General features: G+C 34.5%; 1 protein-coding gene across 2 annotated transcripts in view; it reads left to right on the top strand.

The window, feature by feature from the left end:
• Positions 1-13,711, top strand: part of ADAM23 (ADAM metallopeptidase domain 23) — a 78,839-nt gene that overhangs the window by 23,633 nt on the left and 41,495 nt on the right. For both annotated transcript variants that reach the window (XM_050899897.1, XM_050899896.1), the window contains exons 4-9: positions 2,924-2,987; positions 7,455-7,537; positions 8,272-8,335; positions 10,668-10,740; positions 11,262-11,335; positions 12,252-12,317. In XM_050899897.1, the coding sequence (XP_050755854.1) occupies positions 2,924-2,987; positions 7,455-7,537; positions 8,272-8,335; positions 10,668-10,740; positions 11,262-11,335; positions 12,252-12,317 (424 nt within the window). The remainder of the gene's footprint in view (positions 1-2,923; positions 2,988-7,454; positions 7,538-8,271; positions 8,336-10,667; positions 10,741-11,261; positions 11,336-12,251; positions 12,318-13,711) is intronic.

The raw sequence follows: 13,711 nt of genomic DNA, 5'->3' as shown, positions 1-13,711 counted from the left end.
ATACTTGAAATAAGAATAAGTGATACAAGGAACCTGGCAAAAATCAGGTACTTACCAAGGTAGAGACATACAGTTTAAGGAGAAGCTGACTGATTTTTTTCAATGGAAAGTTCAAAATTCTTGCTGTCCTGTGGGAAATATTAAGAGAAAAATGCCCTTGCAGTACGTTGGTGGTTATGTGTGACAAGCTTAAGAACATAATAATGATCAGAAGCTAGTGTTAAATGCCCTGTTACAGTGTACCATGAGAACGGGTTTGTGAAAGACAATAGCCTTATAATAGATTTTGTACTCCAACTTCTGGGTGATAGATACTGTGTTACGTTTGGCAAAAGGGTGGTTCACAAATTAAAGATGTGTTTTGTTTACAGCATGGCATTTGGGAAGTATATCATGAATAGCAGGCTTCAGTTTTCTTTGGAGGGAATTTGTTCAATATGGAGAATTTCATCGATGTGCCTTGTATGCAGCAGATCCCACAGGACAGTAGTATTGGAAAGTCAGCGATGAGAAAAGTGTAGAGTCTACTGGAAAAGCCGCTGTCTGCTGCATCCTTATTTTATACTTGTAACATATATATAGGAGTATTCCATCATAAGCATGTCATGTTAGATATCCTATCATGTGGGACGCTGTATTTACTACCTGAATCAGGAATCCCTTTGCAGTTGGGAGTAATGAGAAGCTAAAGAATGGAAAAGGTTGGCAGATGAAGGAGACAACTGGGTTACAACAGAAGTTCAACCAAAATCCAAGAAAAGAGCACTGAGCTCTGGAAAGATTCTGCAAAGGGTGGACTAAAGAAATTTTGAGCAGCTCTTATGTCACATGAAATGGGATAAATGTAAGAGACAAATGCTCTAGTTAAACTACAGTTAGTTGTGAGTCAGTAGACACAGTGGGAAATCACCTACTGCAAGTCTTACAAGATGCCAAAAGCACTAGATAGCACTGAAAGCAGTTCTGAGATCAGTCGTGCAAGGTTACTAGAAGAGGGCAAAAAAGGGGGTATGAGAGCATGAGCTTGATTTGGAAATGGGTAGATAAATGCTGATCCTGGAATTGGTTTGAGGAAACCAAACGGTCTCCATGAATCCAAGCAGAAGTGTCTGTAAAAATCTGAATCTGGTCAAGGCCCTTTCAAGTTGAGCATAGTTCCAGTGTTTAACCATCCTCAGTGATTTTTTTAAACTTGTATCTAATCAGAATTTTCCATTTTCCTACTTGTGTCAGTTACCTGTAGCCTTGTCTATACCATCCCATTAAGTACTGAGGATGGCAGTCCTTATGCTTCATAATAAGTATGAAAAATGCAATGAAAAGGACATTATCAACACTCTAAAGTTTAAGTGCTTTGTATATGTAATCCTCTTTAGAAGCTTCAAACCTTGCCACATTGGAGTGAATGTTTGCATTGTAGTCAAGCGCTTACACTATAAAGCATTTGTATTCTCTTGCAGAAAATTTATAGCTTACTATGATACAAATAGAGAAAGTTAAAATGATTTTATGCAACTGAATTTATTTTTAAATCTGCACTTTAAAAATTTATCTATTAAATATTGCTATCAAAATGAAGGTTAAGACAAATGATGAGACTTCAGTAATTATTCATGGCTATTAGTGTTGGTTTTGCAGGCACAGAGTGCCCATAATGTGGTCTCTCAGTTCCATGAAAAAGGACTTTGAAGAGAACCACTGCTAACTGACTTCTGCAGGGTCATCTCTGATAAGTGTAGTGCCTGATAAATGTGGCATGAAGAATTGATTTTATGAGCCAGTAGTCCCAGAGTTAAAGTATCAGGATTGCCAATAGCCTAATCTGAGTTTGAGATACAACAACTTATGATAATGGGTTAGTCATGAATTCCCATCAGAGCTATTTTGTCAGACCAGGCTTCCATAATGATGAAGTTTTTTATTCATAGCAACAATATTTTTGTTTTGATATATCTACCACTATCAGGCCATTTAATGATTTTTTTTTTTTTTTTTTTTTAAATTTGGAAGGGTACAGGCTCTTAGAGGCTTGAAAAATGCTGAGAATTCTGGATCACATTAAGTAAAATGCTTGTCTTGCATGTATGATGGGGCCAGTTAACATATTTAACTGCGTTGCTCTCCCTGGGCCGCTATGCTGAAACTCGGATTATAACAGGGTGAGAGGTGAATGGGGCATTGAAGTTATGCCAGGATATGTACAGGCTAGCTAATCTTATTTTAAAGAAAGAAATTCGAACTGTGAATTATACAGTATGGGAAATTTTTATGCTTCAGAAATTTGTCTTGCCAGAGTTAGGAAAAAAATAAGAGCGAGAAAAGAATCTGAGAAGAAAAAGTAAAAGGAAGAAAAGGGTTAGTATGCGGGGACGTGTCTGTGTTTTGGTTTTTTTTTTCTTGTAAGAACATTACTGGTTTTGGAAAAAATTGAGTATTTGCAGTTGTGAAAGTGAGGTACAGGTAAAGTATGCGCTCTTGTCTTCAGAACAATTGTGTATGTATTTGTTCAGCCTTACATATACTCTGTTTAACTGTTAGATAAAATATAAAACTTATTTGAAAACAATAATGAACTAAACATACATTTTGTCAATACCAGTTACTGGCAGCAAACAAAGTTCTAAAGCCATGGGATATTTTTTTTAATATTTAAAAGGCTGATAATCTAATTATAAAGCTAAAATACAGGGGATTAGATTGCAGAATGAAGTTCCCGCTTCTGTAACACACTGAATTCCAGTGTACCAGCAAACTGTTTACTGGACACAAGCTGCTTGATTTTTTAAAAATAATTTACAAGGAAAGAAAAAATGGTTTGAAAATTCAAAAAAAAAAAAAAAAGAGCCAAAAAAACCAAACCCACCCATAGCAATAGAAAGAATATTCAGATTTTTCTCATCTTGATTTTTCCTTTCTTTGACAGTGACTTGTTGTCTTCCAATTATGTGGAGATTCACTATGAAGATGGAAAACCGAAGTTTTCTAAGGTATTGTGCTCTTAAAATGTGTCAGAATGGTCTTTCTGAGGGAACAGTGCCAATAAAATGTTAAAAAAAGAAAAAAAAATTTGCAAGACTTAAAAACACTGGAAGCCTTTTTCCACACATACAAGTTAACTGTGATCTTGTCTTTAAGGACACCTCAGTAATACAAGAAGAATTGTACAAAAAATAAAAGCTGTGTGTTGGGGTGAGGGGTAGGCAGTGGTAGGTGGTAGTAGTGAAGATGATCCAGATACTGCCAGAACAATTGCATCTTGTAAAATGTAGGGGGTGGAGGGGTTGAAGTCACCATCAGTACAGTCTTCATTAATTATTTACATGTCCTTAGCACAAAGTGTAAGGGGAAAGGATAATGGTAATATAAGACATTCAAACAAACCAAAAAAACTTGCAGTGACTTTTCTTTGCAAGAATTATACAGTTGTGAAACAGAAAATGAAAGACTTAACTCCAGAGGTTAAGGTTTCAGTTATTACAAAACCAGACATCCAATTAATTACATTTGTCAAACTAGCTCCCAAATTGAATTCAGTGCTATAGGCTATTGATCCAAAGACAAAGAGATTAAAGTTACGCAAGATAGTTCAGCCCTAACTATGGGAACCAGATCAGTCTTTTTGTTTGTTGTAGTAACAAAATGAGGACTGGTAGGTTCCTAGGAAGGTTATAAACTACATTTTCAGGGAATGACTTTTTTTGTATTTGGTATGAATGCTGGAATATTTGTTGTGGGCTTATTACATGTGTAATATATCTCTAGAGTGGAGGAAAGCAAGCATTCAAGTTGCATTTATGCCTTCAGCAAGTCAGGACTGTTTTTTGTCCAAGTATTAGATGTCTAGTTTATTATTTTGCCCTTGTTACAGAGAATCTCAAATAAAATAATATATCGCAGATTAGGGCAATATATCACAGATTAGGGCAAAATTAAACAATTACATTGCAATATAATTATCGCAATATACTGTTTTGTTTTCTTCCACTGAAGAAGAAAAGTAGTTTCATGTAACATACTAAGGAAGTTGTTTCATTAAGACTCAGTACTCTGCAGAATAGGCAAAAATGCTAAATGATGCGAGAAAACAATTCCCTCTGGCATTTAGACAAGCTCATGCAATTGTCAGCTGCAGCACTAGCATTCAGCACTGCGGTTGCTGAATCATGAATCTGACTGGAAAATTATATTAGAACTTTAGACTCAGCAAATGAACTACCTTTGAATGCTGCAGTAACTTGATCCAAACTTCCTAGGGGATGTTTTCTGAATTGATTTATTTAGAAACAATAATAGAGCTCCTGAGGTCACATTAATCTGTAAAAGGCTTCATTATAAGTTCAGAAGATACACACACAGTTTGTGTAGGAGATCAAACAAGGACTGTGTCCTGGTCTTTTGCAATATCTTATTATCCTTTTTAGACCTGAGTAAGTAAAAGATTGTTTTGTTTCCTAATTTGGATGTAAAGAAGTGAGATCTTGATAAAAAGTATTGTATTTTCTAGAAAGGGGTAGTTTATTACAAGAGTGAAAACACTGAAGAACAAACAGCAATTTCTTTACTCAGATGACTGCTTTTAAAAAAATTCTTGAAAAGCTACTTGTGTGAGAAAGATAATCACAATTTAGTTGTTAAAAAGCATGGGTTATGCATTCTCAGTGATGGAAAGGTAAATATGTAGTGATTGCTTTCTGTGTAGTACTTTGATTTAATTATGCACAAGAATCTGTTAGGAATTTCATTCAGCATCTGAATAACTCATTAAATAAGATGCAAAATGGAAATAATGCTGTGCATACTTAAACAAAGAGCATTTGTAGTTTTGGTACTTCCTTGAGTTCTAATAATTGCAGAAGGAATGGGTCCAATATGCTTGTTGGAATTCAGATGACATAGGACACCAGAATTAAGAATATTTTGATGATGAATGGTACGTTTTTCAAACAATGTGTGAGAGAGACAACCACACTTAAAGGCTTTTAGTAAAACTTTTTGAGAATACTTTTTATCTTTAGTTTAGCTGGGGTTATTGTTGATGGACATTAAAGACCAACTACTTAAATGAGGTAAATTAGTATCATTCAGTTTTCCTCATTTAAGCTTCACTGACATACAGCAGCAGAATTTCTGGTATTTAACAGCTTCTTAAATTCACTAGTCCTTTTTCTTTAGAAAAGTCAAAGTAACGCTTTAGAAAGTCGAAGTAATGTTTCTTGGTTTCTTTCTAAACAGTCATAGCTTGAACAGTCTGTTAATGTTGCTGCTCTTATTTTCTTAGAGAAAATAAATATACTCTTCTTGTTTACTCAGTTGAACCATTCCTATGAAGCCAGTTTATTTTACCCTTGGTCATGATAAGTAGTTCTGTAAGCCTCTAACAGTCTAATCAATTTATTCCTTAGCGATTTATGGAATTTTAGGGATTAGTAATTCTGCTGTCCAGCAATAAGGATAGAATTAATTTCTGTATCAGAATAGATAGAAAGGATTTAATAATTTGCCATGTGGCTGCTTATAGTATGTAATCCTAAAAATATGCTAAAGATTTTAGGTTTTTATACATCTTTAGCTATTTACAGTCAAATAGTGCAGTAGAACTCTACTTGATAGTGCAGTAGAACTCTACTTCCATTACATGGAGAAAATAAATAACACAAATTGGAGATTTAAAAAGATGTTAATGAAATTTTTTTAACACTAGTAATTCTTGTATGCGAGTAGATGATGCTTTGACAAAACAATTGTTTCTGAATTTCTCATCTGAATCATTTATTTATTGTAGTCTGCTGTTAAGACCTTCTCCTAGAAGCTTCCTGGCCTCTGGGGTACAGAATCACGATCCCTTTTTCTGACTTCATAAATCTTTGTTTTCTACAAAATGAGGCTGCTTTAGCTTGATTCATGTAGGGTGCTCTGACAGAAAGTAGCCAGTAGCTTTGGAGATAGAGCACACTTTTAGAAGGTGAGATGTGAGTTGACTTGCCTTAAGGTGACCTGGGAAATTGTTCAGCAGTTGGGAAACCTGGGATGAGTGCTGTAGTTATTAGCCAGAGGGGCATTGGCATGTAATGTCAGTATTTTGAAAAGAAAGCCACAGCAACTCTGTTTTGTGAGGGTCCATCTTGTCACTCTGTCTTAGGTGTGTTCTGAGCATGCTTGAAGTTCTCTGCCCACTTTAAGGAGAGTTTAGACAGGAGCTCGTTGCTTCAGGAGAGAAGAGCTCAACTTAGCTCATTCTATGATGAAAACCAGGCAGGTCCAGGGAACCTTAATTCACTTTTAATTCAGAGGAAAGCATGTAGCATTCACTAGAGTTTAGTTGGCATCTGAGCAAGGCTTTTTTGGATCAAATCTTTAAGATTTTAAGTATGTGTGAATTCTTCTCTGTGGTATTTTGGTCTCCTGCTTTGTCCTGTTCCCCCCGTATATACACATATTGCAACTTCCCTTACATTCTTATGGAGAAGTGGAAGACTATACACAGAGCTTCATTGCACGCCCATTTGGTAGCACATTTTGCACTAATTCTATTCAGCCTAATCCCCGCATCAGTTGACTGTTCAAATCTTGCATTGCAGCATTCAGCAGGGTCTCCCTTATTTCATATCATTAGGGCCTTTGAGAACTGAGGTTTTGGATCGCAGTTTTGGATGTAGTTTGCCTAATTTTGGGGTTTTTTTTAGTCTCTAACTTTTAAACACACTTGTAGGTAATTTAAATGTTATTCTTTTTTAAATAGAAGGCAGGACCTTGTCTAAAACATGATTGCTGACTTCCTTAGAGAAACACAAAAATCCTGCCGTTTTTTGAATAATTTGAGTTTTGCATCTATTTGGAATTTTATGAAGTTAAAATCAAGAGTTGACTTTTAGTACCCTTTTGATATGTACAGTAAAAATGCAACTGTATACTTTAGTGTTGCTAAACTGGATTCACTTTCTGGCTCATTCATCATTAGTGATATTGGTACCTGCAGTCTAATGATGTAACATTTTAATTCATAAACTTTTAGCGAGACAAAATTGGTAGAATCCAGATCCAAGTCAAATACATGCCAGGTGATCGATGAACACTGTATCACTTGTAATTTTAACAGACCTGGAAGGCATCAAGAAACAATTCAATGCTCATGTAACCTGCATTACATAACATTTTTACAGAATCAATTTACAGCAAAGGAATGCACTTAAAAAAATCGAGAATGCTGTGACTTCAACAAAAGAGTAACCCGTGTTATGGCTTGAAGACTTATATAAGTCAGTCTTTACTGGGCACAGATTTTCTCTTATAAGCAATCAGGGTTAGTCATTGGTATTTAGCAATGACTGCTTTCTCTGGAATTTTACCTAATGCAAGGTGTTAGGTCTTTTTTTGCCTTGGTTTTAAGCAACGGACATTAAATCAGGGTAATTTTATGTGTGTGTGATTGTTTCTTTGTTTTTAAACATTATTAGGGTGGAGAGCATTGTTACTACCATGGAAATATCAGAGGTATCAAGGATTCCAAAGTTGCTCTTTCAACTTGTAATGGACTTCAGTAAGTGCACGTTCTCATTTTTCAAAGAAGGCTGTTAACTGATTATCACTCTTGAATATTATCTCTTAATATGTGAGGGACTGAAACTCTACAGGTGCAAAGATTTTTGCTGTTTTGAAATGCCAGTACCAGCTCTGCCAAACTGGTAGCTTTTTTTTTTTTTTTAGTATCATTGGGATTAAAGTCTTTTGGTGCTCTCTCATGAAACCTTTGAATATGGTAGGTACAAACAAATATTTCACCAGATGACTCATTATGGTAAAGGATAAACAAGAATTGTACTTTAGCAGTTTGCATGCTTGGTATTCATGTATGATTCTGGCAGCCAATAGAAAAATTGATCTTTTTGTTAGATTGTACAAGGAAAAAATGTAAGAAATTAGTCCTTACTAGGATTAGTTACTGCTGAGTGCAGCTCAGCTGTTGATTATATTCTGCATGCTGATGTGTGTCTTAGGACTTCCGCTTTCCAAGGTCAAATCTTTACTCTTTTTGGTGCTTTATCATTATATTGCCATTACATTCAGTGTTAGTTCATTAAAATGCGCCTGATGTCTTAAAAAAAATTCTTAGCTTTAGCCACATGCAGTAGTAATGAACATATATGGAATTTATTTTAATATTGATCAGTTTTTCAGCCCTAAGTTTAGTTTTGTCTCATCAAAAATCATATCCTGGGGTCAAATTAATTGCCATGTAATCCTAAATATCACTTCTTTTTCTCCATGTTCTAGTGGCATGTTTGAAGATAGTAGTTATTTATACTTGATAGAACCGATGGATCTGACCCACAGTGCAGTAAGTTTATTTTTATCTAACTTATTTGGTTTGGGAAAGAGAATGCTCAAGGAATAGCAAATAAAAGTATTAGAATAAATCAATAAATTAGTGACCTCTCTCATGCATTCATATGAAAACCAAAAGTGTTTTAGAACACTTGTTTGGAATTTATTTAAGGCAAGAAATGTGTAAGTATGAATTACCTAAGATTTTTTTCTGCTTTTCTTTAATCTTTCTTTTCCTAGTTATTGTTGATCATTTAGATGTTGGGAGTAGACTAATAAGACTGCATAGCAAATGGTTATAGACTGTCAAAAAGTGTTTATCAATTTGCTCTAGTACTTGAACTAAAGGATTTATAAATTCATAGAAGGGTTCTCTGGAAGTCATTTATTCATCCCTCTCTAAATAGTTGGATCAGATTGCTCTTGACCTACCATGTTTCCACAAAGAGCTTAATGAAGTAGATAATTGTATGTAGGTATCTTACACTTTATATGTGTTAAGTCAGTGATCATTGTATAGCTTAAATGATTCTGATCCAGCGTATTCAAATATATGACTATGCTGGATCAGCATGTAGGACTGCATTTATGCAAATATCTTGCTTACTATTACTATTTTTGTACTTCATGTTAAGTATAATAATACAGCTGTTCCTAAAACTTTAGCTGTTAATAGAACTGACTCAATTTCGTAGACAGTAGTAAAACCAGGTAGATTTCTACCTCTTGAATGGTTCAAAGATTTGAGTGATTTTCAGTGAAATGATTCTGCAACATTGAGACAGAATTCTTAAGGTTTGTGTCCCGCTTCGTCTGTAGGATATATTCCAGATGCTGTATCACAGCTCTCAAGCTTGTCTTGCTCTAGTACTTACCAGTATATGATAAATAATGTTGTGCTGCAGAACTGATATGTTTTAGTGACTGTAAAGCTGAACGTACAGTCCAAAGAAAGATCTGCAAAATCTTTGACTCCTGACGTTTTCAAAGAAACTGGATCAACATTCAGAGGAATCAGTATCATTTTGATGGTCAATTATTGGGCTGTAAATGAAACTATAGAGACACGGGAAAATATTACATCCAAAAAGATTTCTCAGTCTCCTCAGGAACAATATTACATGCCATGTGTTAAGCTATGTAATGCATTTTGATGTAGCACATATTCATAAATGTTCTAAGGCTGAAAACTGACAGCACAGATACAGTAAATTCATGGAGATTATATTTATACAATGGTATCCATATAGTAGGCAGAGGAGAATTTGACTAAACTGTTTTCTTGCTTGGGTGGACAAAGGAAACCAGGATCTCTCTCTCTCAGTGTGATATTTCAGTAAAACTTGGAAGTAGAGCAAAAATTCTAGTTATAAAAGTGAGATACCATCTGCCAACTCTGTTGAGGATTCAAGTGGAATTCTAAATGATAAGAAGACAGATGAGATCAATATTTTTCTCAAAACTACTGATGCAAAATAATACAGCTACAGAGAGCTTTCAGAGGCTCATTTTTTGATTGTACTACACGAGATAAATATCTTGGACACAGCCTTCGTCATGTAGTTTATTCAACTTGATTAATCTTAACTACAGTAGATACTATATAAAACTTTTTTTTCTTTTTCCCTCCCAGGAAAAACCCAGAAAAAATATGCAGTATTTTCCTTTGATGTGTTATGTATTTCTTATGGAAGTTACGGAACAGTAGCATCCTACCCTTTGAAAAGAATTACTTGTTTTGGCAGGCTCTGCAGAGGAGGTGTTACAGAAGAAAAGATAGTTGTTTTCTAGAGCAGATACCAAAATGTGATAATTTGGGGCATGTCAGACTTCTAAAGAAAATATGCATTAAAAGTCTTCTCCTTTTCAAGTGTTGTAGACACCAATAAAACAGGGTGAAATAATCCTCTTAAAGATAGCGTATTGATTAGTTTCTTCCGTTTTGCTACAATTAGAAAGATACATTTTTGTCATAAATAGTAATAGTTGCTTTTCATCTGTGGGAGGAAGATTTCAACTAGATATATACTCTCCAGTTTGATTTATTGGAATAAATGGTCTGTGTTCTTGAACACTAAGGCTTTTAAAGGACTTTTTTCAAGTAATCTCAAAGACATCTGTGATACTTCAGTTTTGTAGGCCAGTAAATGTGCTGAAGCAGAGAGGCTCCATGATTTGCTCAGGATTGCAAACAGATTGCTTCAAATTAGTACTATGCCAAATTGGTACTATGGTTGCTTGCATTTTATGGAAAAACAATAAAAATTATAAATACTGAAAGAAGTGCCTCACTTTTCACTTGACATTATTAATTAGAAGAAAATGTCACATATTTTTCTTATCAGGAAAGTAAAAGTAGGCCACATATCATCCAAAGAACTTACGGAACACAAGCCTCCAAGCAGTTGCAGGACCTTGGTATGTTTTTGCTGATGTTACAAGTTTTTCAATATTGGAAATAATTGTATATATAACTTGAAAAATTTTAATATTAGGCTAACATTCTATATAAAATTGCTGATTATTTAGAAAAACTTGAAAAACAGCTACTAACCTGACTTTTTTCACAATTATTGCAATGGAATTTAGAGTTGTCAAAAAGCAGCTGAAAGATTTCCATCCATGAAGACCTTTCTTCTGCAAATCATTTAATCAGTGATATTAATGCTATTGAGGACATGAGATGGAAGAAAACATATATTCTAAGCCCAGGTTACAATATCTTTACCTCCCCTTGCATGCTTGAATTCTAACTTTAGATTTCTAAATTACTTGAGTTTTGATATGAGATATTTTACATTTTGTGTATTTTAAAAAATGAACTTTTCAATAGCAAAGATTCTTCTAATTTTGGTGATCTTAATCTACATTTGGTTTGGACAGTGTACATAAGTAGTTTAAAATAATGCTATGAAATTCTTAAATTGTAATTTGTACAGAGACTGAATCTAGTTCTGAATGGCCCTTTCTGTCTGAACTACAGTGGCTGAGGAGAAAGAGAAGAAAGAGAGCAGTGAGTAGAAGTGTGACCCTGAGTTAAGACCATTTATAAAACTAAAACCACTAATTTCCCTATTTTTTAAATGTTGCGAGTACATAGGCTTTAGAAAACAGATATTTTTTGGTAGCTTAATATTCTCACATAATACAATTATGAAATGATAAAACAAGAAGATTTTTCTTTAAAAATATTCTATTTGGAGAAGAGTGGATAAACTTTCTAAAGTGACAGCAATACTATACATCAATTGAATGGAAGTTTAGTAGTGAAAATGAGTTTAGAATTTTAAGTTTTGAGTCAGTTTGAGGATAAAGAATAATTTGGAAGGAAGTCTTGCTACTTTGTAGATATCTGACTTTATTTTCATTTGGCTCGTTACATAGCATGATTAAATTAAAAATCCAAATGAGGACACCCAGAACTGGGTTACTGAGAGAACAGAAATGGACAGTTCTCATGATCTGCACATGCATATGTGTCACTTAGGGGAATAACTGAGTTAAAGAAGATTAATCTGTGTTTCTTCACCGAGTTGCACAATCCACAGCATATTTTTTGAGGGTGCATCTGTTTTCAGTAACTTCCTTCCTCATTAAATCTGTGATGAATAGTACAGTAGACCAAGAGTTTTTAGTGTTTGAGATTTTTCTCCTTTGTGAAAATAAGAGAGGAGGGAAGCAGTGGTGGCTTCTGCGCTGAACCAAAAAGAATAGACTCTAAAGATTCTTAATGGTGTGACTCAGATTCTCAGCCAGTGTCTATCATAACTCACTAAGTTACTGGAGCCCTAGTTGAATGTCTGACCCAGTTTTTACAGGTTTACACACCCTACATAATATTTATGGCTAATCCTATTAAATCAGCTGCAGTTATTTTTGAAAATCCCTACATCTTAATGATTTTTCAAAGAATTTCTTTAATCCATCAGGTATCTCGTGGTATCTTTGAAGAAATGAAATATCTGGAGCTCATGATAGTCAATGACCATAAAATGGTAAGTATATCAATTCAGTGGTAATCTTCCTTTTGTTTATAATTTGTAGGTTGATGTACAGCACTGTGCTGCATCAGCTACTTTTAGGTCAAATATTTTGTTTATCAGCAGCTGTTAACCTTTGTACCGTAAGACACAGTATAGGCCGTAATACTTAATAATGCTTAATGTTACCTAAGATTTTCTACAGCAATTATATATTCAAAATATGTCTGAAACACTTTGGTATCAAATGGATAATTTAATATGCCCATAACCAACAAAGTAAAGCAACAGAACGTTTATGTCCAGAACAAGCACACTAAACATTCTAAAATTACATCCTATCCTTAAAGTAATAAAGACAGAGGTCAGAACTTGTTACTTTGAGTTTAGTTTTACTAACTTAAATTTTAATGCAGCAAAGCATATAGACAAAACTATCTGATTGTTCTTCCTGGCTATTCCACGCTTATAAACAGGATTCATAATGAAGTGCAAGATAAGTTGTTTGTTCGATTCAGAAAGTGTTTATCATTTGATTTAAAAAAAAAAAAAAGGAGGGGGGAGGGGAAAAGCCCACTTTTTCTTCCTTTTTGTCTTGAGGGATGACTGGAAAAAATCAGACCAAGTGACATTTGCTATTTAAATGTTACTGCTTTCACTAATTATGCCAAGTAAGGCTATCAAAGTGTCCGTGTGTTACCCTGACGAAAAATCAGGAGAGAGGGGCCTGGGGAGTAATAAGTTTTATAAACCTAAACAACGATTTTGTAGACCCTTTTTGAAAAGCATCACAAATTTGAGTCCAAAAACTACATTTTAACTAGCGCGTATCTGTTATGGAAAAATACTCAGTGTAGGTTTAAAAGTTTTCTAGTAACAAAGAATATACTGCAACTGACAGCAAGTTACTCTAAACAACTTGATTGTGCCTTGTTCTGAGCCCTTGTCTTGCTTAGCTTTCTCAGCTGTTCATTGACTAAGAGGCAAATAAGGATCGTCAACTCTTAGTATGACTTTGCTTCTGTATGATCAAGACCTTTTTTTTAAATCAAATTCTGTTGATAAAGCAGTTTCTGCTTATTTTATGTGCAAGTAAAATAAACTTTTAAGTTTCTGTAAGAGCTCCTTGCATCTCTCACTCTACTGCATGTTTTCCCAATGCTCTATGTTGTTGTTGGGCTCTTCTGTCAACACTGAAGGATGATTTTAAAGAGCCAGAAATAGCAGATATCAGAACAGGATGCAGTATTTTGTACTTGTTCCAGTGCTGAATAGACAGATAATACAACCTTCCCTCATCTGTTTAATAAACCATAGAAATAGTCTGGGCAAAAATAACCTATATTTAATCTGTGTCAATTCAGCAATGTAGGGGGAATTTGAATGGGTGGAAAAAGTAGGACAGAAAT

The sequence above is a fragment of the Gymnogyps californianus genome, chromosome 7 (genome assembly GCF_018139145.2).
Source record: "Gymnogyps californianus isolate 813 chromosome 7, ASM1813914v2, whole genome shotgun sequence".
In the NCBI taxonomy this organism is placed as follows: Eukaryota; Metazoa; Chordata; class Aves; order Accipitriformes; family Cathartidae; genus Gymnogyps; species Gymnogyps californianus.
The sequence above is the reverse complement of the archived record's forward strand: the minus strand, read 5'-3'. Positions and strand labels throughout refer to the sequence as shown.